A 14330-nucleotide genomic window follows, 5' to 3' on the forward strand; every position below is an offset into this window, starting at 1 on the left:
CCATGTTGCGGCTGCCTCCTCAGGTGCCCCAGAGGGAAAACAGCACTGCCTCTACCTCCTGGGAGGCAACCTGGCCAGGAGGGAGACCAGCTGGGGACAGACAGGCCAAACGTGACTCCCGACCCTGTCATCTGGAGCCAGTGTCCATGGGCAAGTGTCCCATTTGGTAATTCAGGGCTGATAGGGCTGATGGTGTCCCATGGTTTTCACCAGGATGACATAACCTGAAATATATGCTCAATGAATGCTGCTTTTTCGGTCCAGTCTCTGACCTGCCTTTTGCTCTTGATGACTGAGAACGGTGCTGCTGAGTTTTTGACCATAAGTACAAGGCTTCACGGGCTTCCCAGGTGGCTCAGTGGGCAAAGAATCTGCCTACAATGCAGCAGATGTGGGTTTGATCCCTGGGTCAGGAAAATCCCCAGGAGGAGGGCATGGCAACACACTCCAGCATTCTTGCCTGGAGAAACCCACGGACAGAAGAGTCTGGTGGGCTACAGTCCATGGGGTCACAGAGTCGGACACGACCGAGCACACATGCCGTGAGGCTTCCCATTCACCTCCACTCAGTTCAGATTTGCTGGTTTGAAGCCATCATTCCAGCCTAAGGTGCTAAGATGCCATCACCTGGAGGCCTGCCTGCTACTCCTACATCAGCGTGGCTGATACCATACTGCAGGTCTTGGGGACCAGTGGGGACAGCGGGAGGGCAGGGCTGCCTCCTGAGGTCAGAGAAGAAAGAGTTCCTCACTCTCAAGAAAGAGTTGCCCACTGAGCCACCTGGGAAGCCCGTGAAGCCTTGTACTTATGGTCAAAAACTCAGTAGTCAAACCCTTTGCTGCTCTGACCCGGAAAGCTGCCTCCAGGTTTCCGGTGAGTTTCTGCACTCCAACTGGAAACACCAACTTAAGAAAAAAATTGAGGTAGCAGAGGAGAAGGGGCCTATGTCCTCACTCCACTGTATGTTGCCATGTGGATCCTTCCTGTGCAAACAGCAAAGCCTGCTGCTGTTGCTGCTGCTAAGTCGCTTCAGTCGTGTCCAACTCTGTGCGACCCCATAGATGGCAGCCCACCAGGCTCCCCTGTCCCTGGGATTCTCCAGGTAAGAACACTGGAGTGGGTTGCCATTGCCTTCTCCGAAACAGCAAAGCCTAGGAGACATCAAACCTGAGCAGCCTAAGTGACTAGCTTCCAGAGAGAGTGCTTTGGGGGGTTCTTCCCTCAGTGTACCCTCTTCCCCATGAATAAACCACCAAAAAGAGAGAGAACTTAGGAACAAAGTTCTTATAGCATTTAATGTCTTCAGGGATAGGATGGGCTGAGGCCTGACGTGAATAACAGGGATTTCACCAGCAGAAGGCACGATAGTGGATGGGAGTATGTCCCAGGGAGCTGGACTGGGCTGACTGGATGGCAAGGTCACCAGCAACTTCCTCCCTCCCTTCTCCATCTTGGAACATTCTGGAACCACGGCTGCTCTTCAAACCCGGATTTGCTGTAGCTCCTTCTTCTTCACCTCTGCCCAGATGTCTGACAGGTCCTGGATAAACTGCTGGATCTAGCGAGGCCAAAGGACTGCACTCAATCCCAAGCTGGTGACAGGCCACCCATCCAAAAACATCTGGGCATAGCCTGCTTGTAAGGAGTCACCATTTCCTGTGACTGAGGTCACTTTCCCTCATTTGATAATTATTCTAGTTGATGTGGAGAATCAGGCTTAGCAGACTAGAAGTAATGAAGAGGGATGGAGGTGGGAACCCCTAGAGGCAGACGCAGTGAGAGGATGAAGTTCAGGCTCACCGTCTCACAGGGAGACAGGGTGGAGGCTCCACAGAGGACTCTGGGGATAGAAGCGTCAGCAGAAAGGAGTCAGCCAGGGTCGGGGCAGATGCCTCTCCACTAGTTAATAGCCTTCAAGCAGGTTAATTTACTTGAAACCCAGAACAGAGGCACATTATGTTAATGCTGAGTCATCAAGGGAAATTTCAATTTTATTTACTAACTTTAGTTGTAAAAAACATGCAATCGTGGAGATAGGAGGGAGGTTCAAAAAGGAGGGACATGTGTATACCTATGGCTGATTTATAGTGATATATGGCAGAAACCAACACAACATTGTAAAGCCATTATCCTCTAATTAAAAATAAATAAATTTTTAAAAACAATATTAAAAAAGGAACATGCAATCAGTATGATACAGTGGAAAGAGCACAGCCTCATAAGTTAGAAGACCTGTGGTTCTGCATCAATAGATGAATAGATAAAGAAAATATATGTGTGTGTGTGTATATATATATATATGGATGCACACACACTGAAATATTACTCAGCCATAAAAAATGAAATAATTCCATTTGTAGCAATACAGATGGACCTAGAAATCATCGTACTAAGTGAAGTAAGTCAAAGACATATATGATTATCACTTATATGTGGAATCTAAAAATAGTACAAATGAACTTATTTACAAACAGAAACAGACTCACAGACATAAAAAACCAACTTATGGTTGGTTACCAAAGGGGAAGGGGGCAGGGATAGGGAGTGTGGATTAACTGATGCACACTACCATATATTAAACAGAGAAACAATAAGGACTTACCATTGATACATAGCCCAGGGAGCTATATTCAATATCTTAAACTATTATAATTGAAAAGAATTTGAAAAAAAGAATATGGATATATGTATTTATCCATTCATATATACACACACACACACACCAGTCACTTTGCTGTACACCTGAAACTATTATAACTCAACACTGTAAATGAATTACACTTCAATTTAAAAAACAAAAAAGACGACGTGGGGTCCTGACACAACTCTGAGAAAATCACTTCATCATTCTGGGACTCAATTTCTTTATCTTTAAAAAGGAAAGAGGGAGAAAAGGTTGGCCTGGATGGCCTCTTAGATCTCAGTCCGACAGTTTCTCCTTTTCAAGAGTGTTCCAAAAGACTGTCCAAAACTCTCAACAACCTGCTAGTTGCTAACACTATTACGATTACCAACATAATTCCTATTTTGCAAAAGAGGAAACAAAGAATCAGAGTAACTTTCCCGAGGTTACAGAGATGCCAAGTGCAGTATTTCCCAAACTATGTTCTTATAGTAAGTCATCACACCCCAAAATGGATCCTGTGGGCAAGCAAATTGTAGAAACCTGATCAGCTTGGAGTCTCAGGACAGAGCCACAGCAAAGGCACTGTGAAGTTCTGCATTTTAAACCCAGAAAACGTCATTTGTTTTCTAAATTTTTTTAGTCCACATGCTGTGCTGTGCTAAGTTGCTTCAGTTGTATCCGACTTTTTGCAAACCCATGGACTGTAACCCATTAGGCTCTTCTGTCAATGGGATTCTCCAGGCAAGAATACCTGAGTGGGCTGCCATGCCCTCCCTCCTCCAGGGGAATCTTACTGACCCAGGGATCGAACCCTTGGCAGGTGGGTTCTTTACCACTAGCGCCACCTGGGAAGCCCCTTTTTAGTCCATAGAGTCCATTTATTTTTCTGGAGGAAACTTAATCACCTTGGGATTCTAGGATTTGCCAAGCACAGTTTGGATTTTATTCAGAGATAATAATGCTGGACCTTGCACAGACAGTGAGTGGAATGCAAATTGTCTTGGCCTTTTGCAGAATCACTTTCCCTGAGTGGTACCCTGCTCCCAGTTCTAGATGAGTTGACTCCCTTCTGAAGCCCACAACGTGCATCCATTGTAGGGATGCTACTGAGAACATAATTCACTAAGTGTCTCTGAAGCCTCTGTGAAAATTTTCAGCTAGAGGTTAGGTGCTGGGAAAGGATCTCTCTCTCTAAGCAAACCTTATGTTTTCTTATTTTGGTTCAAGAACAGTGTGTTGCTTTTCCTCTGGTTATAAGGCAGCTCAGAGCCAACTTCTGTTCCTGTCGAACTACTGTCCTTTAGAATCCAAGAACCAAGAGTCCATACATCTCTCTCTTACCTTGACCTTAGATTTTAACTTATATTTACTATAAATGTAACATGTATTATTTATAATACTATTTATATATTTATCTTATATAAAGTTTCAACTTATTACAATATTTTCCTAGGTCTTTATTTTCCATTTTTCAGGCTACTTAATCACGTATATGTGTCAGTAGGCTCATATCCTACAGGAATCAAGTGGGATATTTAAAAATAACATTTGGGCATATGAGGAATTCCTGTGCAGGCAAGTCAAGGTTGAGAACAGGAATTCCCTGGTGGTCCGGAGGTTAGGACTTGGTGCTTTCACTGCCTGGGGCCCAGGTTTGATCCCAGGTTCGATCCCTGGTTGCGAAATTAAGATCCCAAAGGCCATGCAGCATGCCCGGGGTTGGGGTGGGGGGTTGGGGGGACGACAACAAATGGTCGAGGGAGTCTGAACACTCAGAATTTGGAGTGGATGGACTGTAAGCTACTATCCGAACAGGGGGTGCTCGGGCAGGGGCCATGGGCTGGAGATCACCACCTCCTGCCCTATCTCTCTTTACAACAGCTAAAGCGGAGGTGCCTGAGGACGCCTCGAGTCCTGAGACCCTACAGCAGGGAAGAGGGGCCTGCAAGGCCAAAACTCTTTCTACAATAATGCTAAGGTGTTACCTGTCTTTTGTTACTTCTGCTACTTGTCTTTTGTCTGGTGAGTCTACGTGGACTTTTACCCAAGTGGGATGTTCCCATCACAGAGGCTATCATGACAGACTGGATACAGAAGCAGGTGTGAGAATCCACCTGTCCTTCAGGAAGCAGCATTTTAGGGATTTGCAAAGTGTTGAAATGCCACCCATCCCACAAAATACTTTTTGAAAATGTATTTTTCATTAAAAATGCTATTTATGGGACTTTCCTGGTGGTCCAGTGGTTAAGAATCCACGTTCCAGCGCAGGGAACGTGAATTTGATCCCTGATCAGGGAACGAAGATCCCTCGTGCAAAGTGGGGCAACTAAAGCTACGTGCGTCAACTACAGAGCCCAGGCACTCTGCAGCCCTCACGCCAGGATGAAAGATTCCACGTGCCGCAACTAAGACCCAAGGCAGCCATGAATAAATACATCTATTTCTTAAATATGCTATTTGTGTTAACATGTTTCTTACTGTCATTTTAAATGAATTAAATAGTTTTAGTTTTTCTGCTTGAGTTTCCCATAAAGTAAATATCAACTGATATAACCCATATAAACAAAAGCTCTTTGGGGGTCTTCAACAAATTTTATGAGTGTAAAGGTATCCTGCTACCAAAAAAAGCTTGAGGATCGCTGTTTCACAACAAACTTTCTTACAAACTCCCTTTACAGTCTTTGGACTGTTAATATGAATAATTCAGTTCTAACATGCCTTACGATGCAGGCTGATTCTTTGGTTTAAGGAAATTCTGCTGGTCAGTGGGTGAAATTCTTTACATTTCATGAATTTCAGGTTGCTGGGTTTTTTTGGGTTGTTGTTTTTTTTTTTTTCTGGCTGTGCTGTGAGGCTTGCAGGATCTTAGTTCCCTGTTCAGGGACAGAACATGGGTCCCCTGCAGTGGAAGTGCAGAGTCCTAACAACGGGACCCCCAGGGAATTCCCATCTTTTCTGTTTAAAAACAAACAAACAAACAGACAAAGCACTTCTCAGTCAATTGCTTTCATTAGCTTGTGTTTCATATTCATTCACTGAATACTTATTGAGTGGTGCCTACTATCTGCCTGGCATAGTTCTAGAGGCTGGGGATACAACAGAGAACAAAGCAAACAGAAATTCCAGCCTTTAGGAGCCTACTTTCCACTGTTTCACGGCAGAGCTAAAGGCTAAAAGGATATGCCAAAAGGATAAATAATTCGTCATGGTTCTCCACATGTCACAAGAAGCATGGTGCAGAGTTTCCCAAGTTAAGGGATGCGGCTTTCCTTTGGTCAGAAGTGAGATTATTCCAGGGGGCACACAGACATGGCATCAGACAGCTTTGTATGATACACAGTGAGAACGTTAATTCCTTTTCAGTTTCCTTTCAATTACTTCAAAGAGAAAAATCTCAGAATGGTACTAATAAGACTGATACTGTCACCCCCTTGCTAATTCCCGCCCCTGCAGATGTTCTCTTTTCCCCAAGGATGGGCCCCAGTTACAGGCCTTCAGCATCTCACTAGAACTTTGTAAGACTCTTGTGCAGCAGCTAAGGAATTCAGTAATGGGTTTCTCTACTGACCTGTTGATGGGGCCAACAGAATCTTAGCACTAATGCAGTGGTTCTCAAAGTGTGGAACCCAGACCAGAACTATCACCTGGAAACTTGCGGAAAATGAAAATTCATGGTTTCTCATCTCAGATCTACCGAGTCCAACACTCTGGGGCTGGGTCCAGCAACAAGCTCGAGTCCCCAGGCGATTCTGAAAACTTGAGGACCACTGCTCTTTAGCCCTCAGGCCTCCCCTCAACCCATGGGGAACCATCATGGCTACTTCCAGCCTGCCTGCCAGGCACTTGGGCTCCTCTTACCATGTCCAGCTGTTTGTGCGTGTCCTCCAGGGACACGAAGGTCGCCTCCTTCAGCTGTTTGCTGACGATCTGGAAGAGGTTCAGCGTTGCCATCTTAATGGTGCCAAGCAAGAGTGTCTTCTTGGCGGCGGTGTTCTGAATGTGCGCCCAGCGAGATTCCTGGGGAGGGGAATGAGGGCGGGGTGTGAGCGCTAAGTGCGGGTGTGTATGTGTTTTTGTGTGCGTGCCTTACCCGTGTTTGTGTGTGTGTGCTGGTATGTGTGTCCCTTACCTGTGTGTGCTGAGGTATGTGTGTGTGTGTGTATCCCTTACGCGCCTGCCTGTGTGTGCGTGTCTGTGTCTATGTGTGTCTGTCTGTGTCCCCCCCGCCTGCCCGGCACTCACCCAGATAATGACGTCGCTGCGGGCACGGTCGAAGCGCATCTGCAGACGCGCCAGCTCGTTGTTGTGCTGCAGGATCTCGTCGTCCTTTTCCTCTTTGTAGCGTGCCAGCCGCGCCTTGGCACGCTCAATCTTCTCCTGGCCCTCCTGTGCCGACTGCATGAGGTCGTGGTGCATGCTCACCAGTGTCTTGTAGCGCGCGATCACCTCGTGGATCTCCTCAAACTGCACGAGGGCGGGGGAGGGGGGGGGCGCCGGGCGGGGTAGTGGTGGGGTTTGGGGGCTCAGGTCAGTGCACCTCCGCCCGAGGGGGCCTCGACCCCACTCTACGCCCCCAGCTCCCACCCTCTGCGCCTCTGCCTGGTAGGGAGGCCCTGGGCTAAGTTCAAGGGCCAAAGGCTGTAAAGCCCTCGGAGTCTCTCCTGCGCCACACCACCCCCCCGAGTTGGTACAGGCCGTGGGTCACATGGTGTGGGTCGTGGACCCCGGTGTCATGTCGGGAGCATGTGCACCTGGCTCGGCAGGTTCTCTGGCTTGGCTGCACTTTATTGGAATCACCTGGGAGCTTCAATGAGGCCACGTGCCAGGCTCCACCCTCAGAGACCCGGATGAATAAACCGGTCTGAAGGGTCCCCATATGATTCTAGGGTTGAGCATTGCTGGGCGGGGGCGGGGTAGACTTTGCGCTGTCTCGGATGGCAATCATGAGCCTATTCAGCAGGAATGCACCACGAACCACTTAGTAGCCAGGAAGTGTGCTAAACGCTAGGGACAGAGCAGGAGATAAGACAGCCAGACACTGCTTTTAGGAAGCCTTACCACAGGCGGTGGCGCGGTAGGACACACAGACAAGTAAACAGTCAGTTACGACACAGAGTGATAAGCCTTATCGGTGACTGGGGGATGGGGCCGCGGCAGAGTGTTAGGTAGTATCTTGCACCTGGTGCTCTCGTGTTTGTTCAGCAATGGCTGAGGCCTCCCTCCGGGGCTGGAGAGGGCGGGTACCAGAGGAGCGGACCCGGCCAGGCTCAGCCACCCTTCCCCCACACACAACGCGTCTCTGACCCTAAGCAGAACAAAAGCCCTGCGACCTTCCCTCCCTTCAAGGCGCTGTGAGCACCAGCTTCAGGATGCCAACTCATGCCTGGGGGATTTATCAACACGTGCCTTCCAGCCACCCAGGGGACACTCCCTGAGTGTTCTCTCCATCTCATGACATTTCCAGCAATAGACTGGTGTTCCGGGAACTCGCCTTTCCAGCAAACACTTCCTCTGTGGGCAAGAGCCACTTAACTCAGTATTAGAGGAGATAGGGACTGCCAGAAGAGGCTTCTTCAGGGAAAGGGTGGTTAAAAAATGAGACCAGAGGTATGAAGAGAAGATGGCCGAGCAAAGGCAGGTGAGGAAGTCGTACAGGTAGACAGAACAGCCTGGATAAAGCTGATGAGGTGTGTGTGGCATATTCAGGATGAGCAAGAGAGTTTAGTAGGAATGGCCCAAGTTCAAGATGGGGAGAGAGAGATCACCCTGGAGAAGTTTTAAAAAAAGTGCTCAGTAAACACTGAGGAGTGTGGATTGCATCCACTGGAGGAGTGAGCAGAGAGATAACTTCCGGTCTGCATTTCTAAGAGGTGCAACAATATATAACAGTTAAAAAGAATTGGCTAGGAAGGTGGGAGGGAGGTAAAAGGGAGGGGCCATATGTACACTTATAGCTAATTCATGTTGATGTATGGCAGAAATCAAACCAATATTGTAAAGCATTTATCCTTCAATTAAAAATAAATTAATTTAAAAAGTGGGCTACATCAGAGCAATCAGGACTACCGCTCCTAAACTTAACACCAATTTCAAAAGCACTCAGATACCAATTTGAAGAGGCTCCCATTATCCAATGATGGGACCCTTTGAACATCAGTAAGAATAAGTGCAAAGGATTGAAACATATCAAATATGTTAAAAACCCATGAGTTTGCAATAATACTAATAACGTTACAGGGCACTTGTCGAGGATGCTGGAGAACCAACTCATTATTCTGGAGACTCAAAGAGTCAAGCATTTAACAAGCTTTTGCTTTATGGCTAATATAGTCACCAAATAGTTGATGAAGGGAAGATTCTCTTTCTGAAGTCCTTTTTCTTCTTCCTACATTTTGGCCATGCAACACAGCATGTGGGATCTGAATTCCCTAACCAGGGATTCCCTGTGCCCCCTTCAGTGGAAGCACAGCGTCTTAACCACTGGACTGCCAGGGAAGTCTCTATGAAGTCCTTTTCTTGATGGTGTTCATAGTATTCTAGCTAATAACTGAAGAAGGGAGCTCAGAACATTCTGAACACCTTAGAAGGGTCTTTGGCCCCCTTTCAGTATCTGCCCCCACCACTACCAAGAAAACCAGAATTGTGACTTCTATCCCCAAAGATTCATTTTACCTGTTTTTACACATATCAATCACCGTCTCAATGGAGATGAGTTTGAGTAAACTCCGGGAGTTGGTGATGGACAGGGAGGCCTGGCATGCTGTGGTCCATGGGGTCGCGAAGAGTCGGACATGACTGAACAACTGAACTGAACTGAAAAATTTCAATGGGATCATACAGTATGTCTGGCTTCTTTTGATCAGCATAATAATGATGTCTAGAACACCTGATAAACACACCAACCAAACCTGGAGTCGGGACCTCGTTTGGACCCTGATTGGAACAAACTAGCTGTACTAAAAGTGTTTGTACAATACCAGGAAATTTTGACGTCAGCTGGATATGGGTTCATGGGATTGCAGAGTTGGACACAACTAAGCGACTGAGCAAGCAGACACACGTGATATGGGTACTGTGGATATGTTACAAAGAGCTCTAGAGTGATATACTGAAGCACTTATGGGTTAAAAACATATCATCTGCTTCACAATAGCAGAGATGGGGATCTGACAGTAAGTTGATAATTGTTGCAATTAGGTGATGAGGAGATCGGTCCTGGATGTTCATTGGAAAGACTGATACTGAAGCTAAAACTCCAATACTTTGGCCACCTCATGCGAAGAGTTGACTCATTGGAAAAGACTCTGATGCTGGGAGGGATTGGGGGCAAGAGGAGAAAGGGACGACAGAGGATGAGATGGCTGGATGGCATCACTGACTCGATAGACATGAGTTTGAGTGAACTCTGGGAGTTGGTGATGGACAGGGAGGCCTAACGTGCTGCGATTCATGAGGTCACAGAGTTGGACACGACTGAGCGACTGAATTGGACTGAACTGAATGGGCATTCAGTAGACTATTTTCTTTACTTTTGTATGTTTGAAATTTCCCATGATACAAAAATTTTTTTAAAAATCATTGATTGGAAAAAAGCCATAAAAGGACATGTACATACTATTCATAGCTTATGGGTAATGTATTCTGTTGCCCAAAATAATAACAACAAGCTTGATGGGAATTCCCTGGTGGTCCACTGGTTAGGACTTGGTGGTTTCACTGCGGGGGCCTGGGTTTGATCCCTGGTTGGGGAGCTAAGATCCTGCAATCTGTATGGTTTGGCCAAAAAAAAAAAAAGAAGGGGGGAAAATAGGAGAAAATAATTCCAATTTGATAGAGCTATGGTGGATACTTGGGTGTTGTTATATATTTTGTATAATTTTCAGTATGATTTAAATATTTTGAAAGAAAGGAAGAAAGAAAGAGAAAAAGATTTTGAGTACGCTGGCTGCAGAATGCTGGACAGGAATAACACAGAGCTGAACTCCTAAGAAGTACGTCTGGTGGTCTGAATGAGGAAGGGGCAGGGGCTGGATTCCAGAAATACTTAGGAGAATAGACCAGATCTGCTGATTGATGGCTTCGGGGATTGAGGGAGGAGGAGTCAAGGGTGAGGTCTGGGTTCTGGTGAGGCTGTGGGTGGGTGGTCATGCCATTCACCAGCAACGGACCCACCAGCAGCAGGGTTGGCCTGGGGATGGCAAGAAGCAGTTATGGACTCGGTGAATTAGATGTAGGGGCCTGAGCTTAGGAGGGCGATATGGGCCAGCAAGATCCAGACCAGTCTCCTTGGTCCTAAGACACATTTTACCAGCTCTAAATCTGAGTCACGTCTTGTAATCAATCTACTGCTTTAATGTAGTAGTCTTCCCTCACTCCCCCTAACCCCCAGAAAAACCAACTGTTAAATGAACAATTTCTCATATAGTAGGTACCTTAGAATGCAGGAAATAACAGATTTGGGGCTCACGCATAAATAAACTAGGTTAGTGGTTCTATATGGAAATTGCCAGGACTTTTAAAAAAGCTGTGTGTGCTTTGTCTCCCTGAACCCCTCTCAGGACATGGACTCAGACTCACAGCCCAGAAGGCACACCTCATACCTCGTTCCATCCTGGTGAGGGGCCCTGCTGCTGTCACATGTGGGCGTGGAGAACACAAGTGGGTGGCTGTCGACATGGGTGACATCTATCAGAGGCCCAGGGAATTGCTCAGGGAGAAAAGTGGAGGGTCTGGGACAAAGATCCAAGGAACTTAAGGAAGAGGAGCCCGAGAGGAGCCTGAGGAGGAAGGGCCAGAAGGGAGGAGGAAGAGGGAGGAGCCCCATAGGAAAGGGCGCAGGAATATTTCAGAAAGGAGCATCAACAGTGTCAAATGCCGCAGGAAGCATGGGTGGGCAGAGAGCTGGGCAGTTCCCTTAGCTCTGGCAACAAGGCACCTTGATAAAAAGCAGTGGTCAGTGGCCTACAGAGGGGTGGTTAGACACAAAGGCTCTGCCACCTACAAGCTGTGCAACCCTGAGCAGGTTACGTAACCTCTCTGAGCTTCCAATTCCTCCTCTAACAGGGTGAGATGATGGCTTTCCTCTGGGGCCTAGCGAGCAGACTGAGCAAGGTTCCACTTGCAGCACGCAGCCCAGGGCCCAGCATATGCTAAGTGCCCAGCTCTGCACGAGGCTGGTGTGTCCCAGTCTCTTTCCCTCCCTCTGCCCCTGTACTCTCAACGTAGACCAAAAACACCAGAGAGGAGGGGAAGCAGGGAGAGTGTGGACCACATCAGACAGAGGCAGGCAGAGCTGGTTGCTGGTGCTTCAAAACAAAACCTCGAACCTGTGACCCATATAGAGGCAGGCCCACAGACGTCATGCACACAAAGATGTACAACCAGGCCCCCACCCTTGAGAAATGAGTCCAGTCTCACCAGGGCCCTCTGCCAGCTGCCTTCCTCGTCTGGAGACCTCTCCCCAGAACAGAGGGTCCGCAGCCCAGGCCCCTGGGGACGAGGCGGTAGGGCTGCAGAAGCCCGCCCCCCAGCCCTCCACACACCTCGGAGTTCTCCACCACCTTCTCCAGGTACTTGTTGAAGATGGAGTACTCCTGCAGCTTGGCACTCAGCCGCTGGTGCTCCAGTCGCAGGACTGCCATCTCCTGCTTGGCTTTGGCCAGCTCGCGCATGCGCTGCCTCTTGAGCTCTCGCTCCTTGTTGGCCTTCTTTAGGGCTCGGATCCGTTTCTGGTCATTCTCCTGGGGCCGGGGAGGTGGTGCCAGTCAGGCATGGGCCCTGCCCTCCCTGGGGCCCAGGATGGTGAGGCCCCCACGAAGCTTCTGTCCACCTTGAAAATGGACGGGGGTGGCCGGGCTGCCTGAGTGGGGGTGAGGTGTAAGGAGAAGCATGTCTTAGGGTTATATGAGGCTGGTTGAGGGGATTTCTGTGATTGTCTCAGAGTGGACTCCAGTGCTGGTTCTTCAACTCCAGTGTCTGGAGGGGTGGGGTGAGCTGGGGGCATGGTTCACCTCTGTAACGCCAGGCGTCTGGCCCTGAGTGTGGCACATTCATTCATTCATCATTCCCCATTCACTCATTCACTGGATAAACTGTCCATACCAACAACAGGCAAGGAAGCGGGAAATAGCACCCTAGAGGAGCGGAGACTGACAAGCAGAAAATGACAAACAGGGCAAGAGGACGGGGCCACAAAGCGGGAAGCTCCAGGCATTGGTGAGCACCCAGGAGACCTCCCAACCCAGGATGAGGAGTCAACAGAATACAGCAGAGGTGGGGGGTGGGGGGGCGGGGGAGGAGGGACAACTGCAGAGTGCGGTACCCAGGCTGCAGCAGGCCATGCCCCTTGGTACCTGGATGAACTGCTCAAACTTCTGTATGTGGGCTTTCAGCTGGGCCTCCTTGATGCCCAGTTCCTCCCAGCGCAGGTTCAGGGTTTCCATTCTGCGCTGAAACGTCTAGGGGTGGGGGGCAGCAGGGAGGGCGGGAGGGCCCCTGAGTGGGAACCCAGGAAGGCTCCAGCATCCCCTGTCCCAGAGCCCTGTCCCAGGTGCCCAGTTCCCACCCCCTGTCTGGTTCAGAGCAGAACATCTCAGGACTCTGGTACCCTAAGACTCAGATCTCTCCTGTGCTCTGATCTGATCCCAGGACTCTGGTACCCTGAGAATCAGATCTCTCCTGCGCTCTGCAGAGGAAGCACTGGACCATCACCAGGTTGCCTGACTCTAGCCACCACCACCCACAAAATGGAGGGCTGTCCTCAGGTTCTCCCTGGGAAGGGGTGGGCCCTTCCCATCCCTCACCCTGAGCTGCCCACCTCCTTCTTCTGCTCCATGGCATGGTGCATGATCTTGGCCTCCTTCTTCTTCTCCAGTAGCCGGACGGATGGAGAGTCCGACTGGTCCTCAATACTGGGGAACTTCCTACCCAAGACACAGGCAAGAAGGACGGTGGACGCTGAGCCCCAGGGGCAGGCCAGGGCTGGGAGGAACCCGTGGAGACAGGCACCCGTGGGGAGGGAAAGCACTCATCTGAGCAAAAGGGCTGGTGTGCTGAGAGGGAGAGAGGGCTGTGCTGGGGCCAGGGAATGGGCCAGGGAAAGCACTCATCTGAGCAAAAGGGCTTGGTGTGCTGAGAGGGAGAGAGGGCTGTGCTGGGGCCTGGGTGGTTTGGGGTGCTGGGGGATGGGCGGGCCCTCTGACACTCACTGCAGCAGCTGCAGCAGCCGCTCCCCATACTGCAGCCGGAAGTACTCGGCCAGGTCCTCCTCCTCCATGATGCCCAGACTCATGGCGGTGGTGAGCTAATGGCCCAAGGGCCGAGTCTTCGCAGTGAAACGGGGGTAGTGCAGCTCAGGGGTGGTGACTGGGCTTGTTTCTCCCCTCCTCCTGCTCTTGAGGATTCCACAGAGGGCAAGTGTCTGAGAGACTCAGGGAAGATGGCCGGAGGCTGCCGATGTGCAGTTCAGGATGTGCTGGGAAGGGGCTGGGAGACCTGGTTACCTAGCAACAGGTCTCCGGGTTCTGTGAACCACAGGCAGAACTCAGGCTTTGCCCTCTGACCCCTGTCCCCACTGACCCCACTTGCTGGGGTCTGACTCTCTGCCCCTGCATTTACTCCCCCAGGAGCTCTGGGAAGAAGTTAGGCCTGATTTGATGCTGGTGTTCAGGGCCGGGACGCAAGGGCTAGGCATCCATGGCTGATG

At 49.4% G+C, this 14330-nt stretch overlaps 1 protein-coding gene across 2 annotated transcripts; it reads right to left on the reverse strand.

Annotated features, from left to right (window-relative positions):
- Positions 1–1269: 1269 nt before the first annotated feature.
- On the reverse strand, positions 1270–14125 carry CCDC42 (coiled-coil domain containing 42). Of its 2 annotated transcripts, XM_027519269.1 has the most exons (7): positions 13834–14125; positions 13443–13548; positions 12979–13083; positions 12169–12366; positions 6869–7090; positions 6485–6643; positions 1270–1558 (listed from the first exon to the last, which is right to left on the reverse strand). In XM_027519269.1, the coding sequence occupies exons 1-7, from the start codon at positions 13914–13916 to the stop codon at positions 1481–1483; spliced, it is 951 nt and encodes a 316-aa protein (XP_027375070.1). In that variant the 5' UTR covers positions 13917–14125; the 3' UTR covers positions 1270–1480. The 2 variants fall into 2 exon arrangements, with proteins under 2 accessions (XP_027375070.1, XP_027375071.1); XM_027519270.1 differs by lacking the exon at positions 6869–7090 and having other exon boundaries at positions 13834–13916.
- Between the last annotated feature and the right edge of the window lie 205 nt (positions 14126–14330).

Source organism: Bos indicus x Bos taurus, chromosome 19, assembly GCF_003369695.1.
Source record: "Bos indicus x Bos taurus breed Angus x Brahman F1 hybrid chromosome 19, Bos_hybrid_MaternalHap_v2.0, whole genome shotgun sequence".
NCBI classification, from domain to species: Eukaryota; Metazoa; Chordata; class Mammalia; order Artiodactyla; family Bovidae; genus Bos; species Bos indicus x Bos taurus.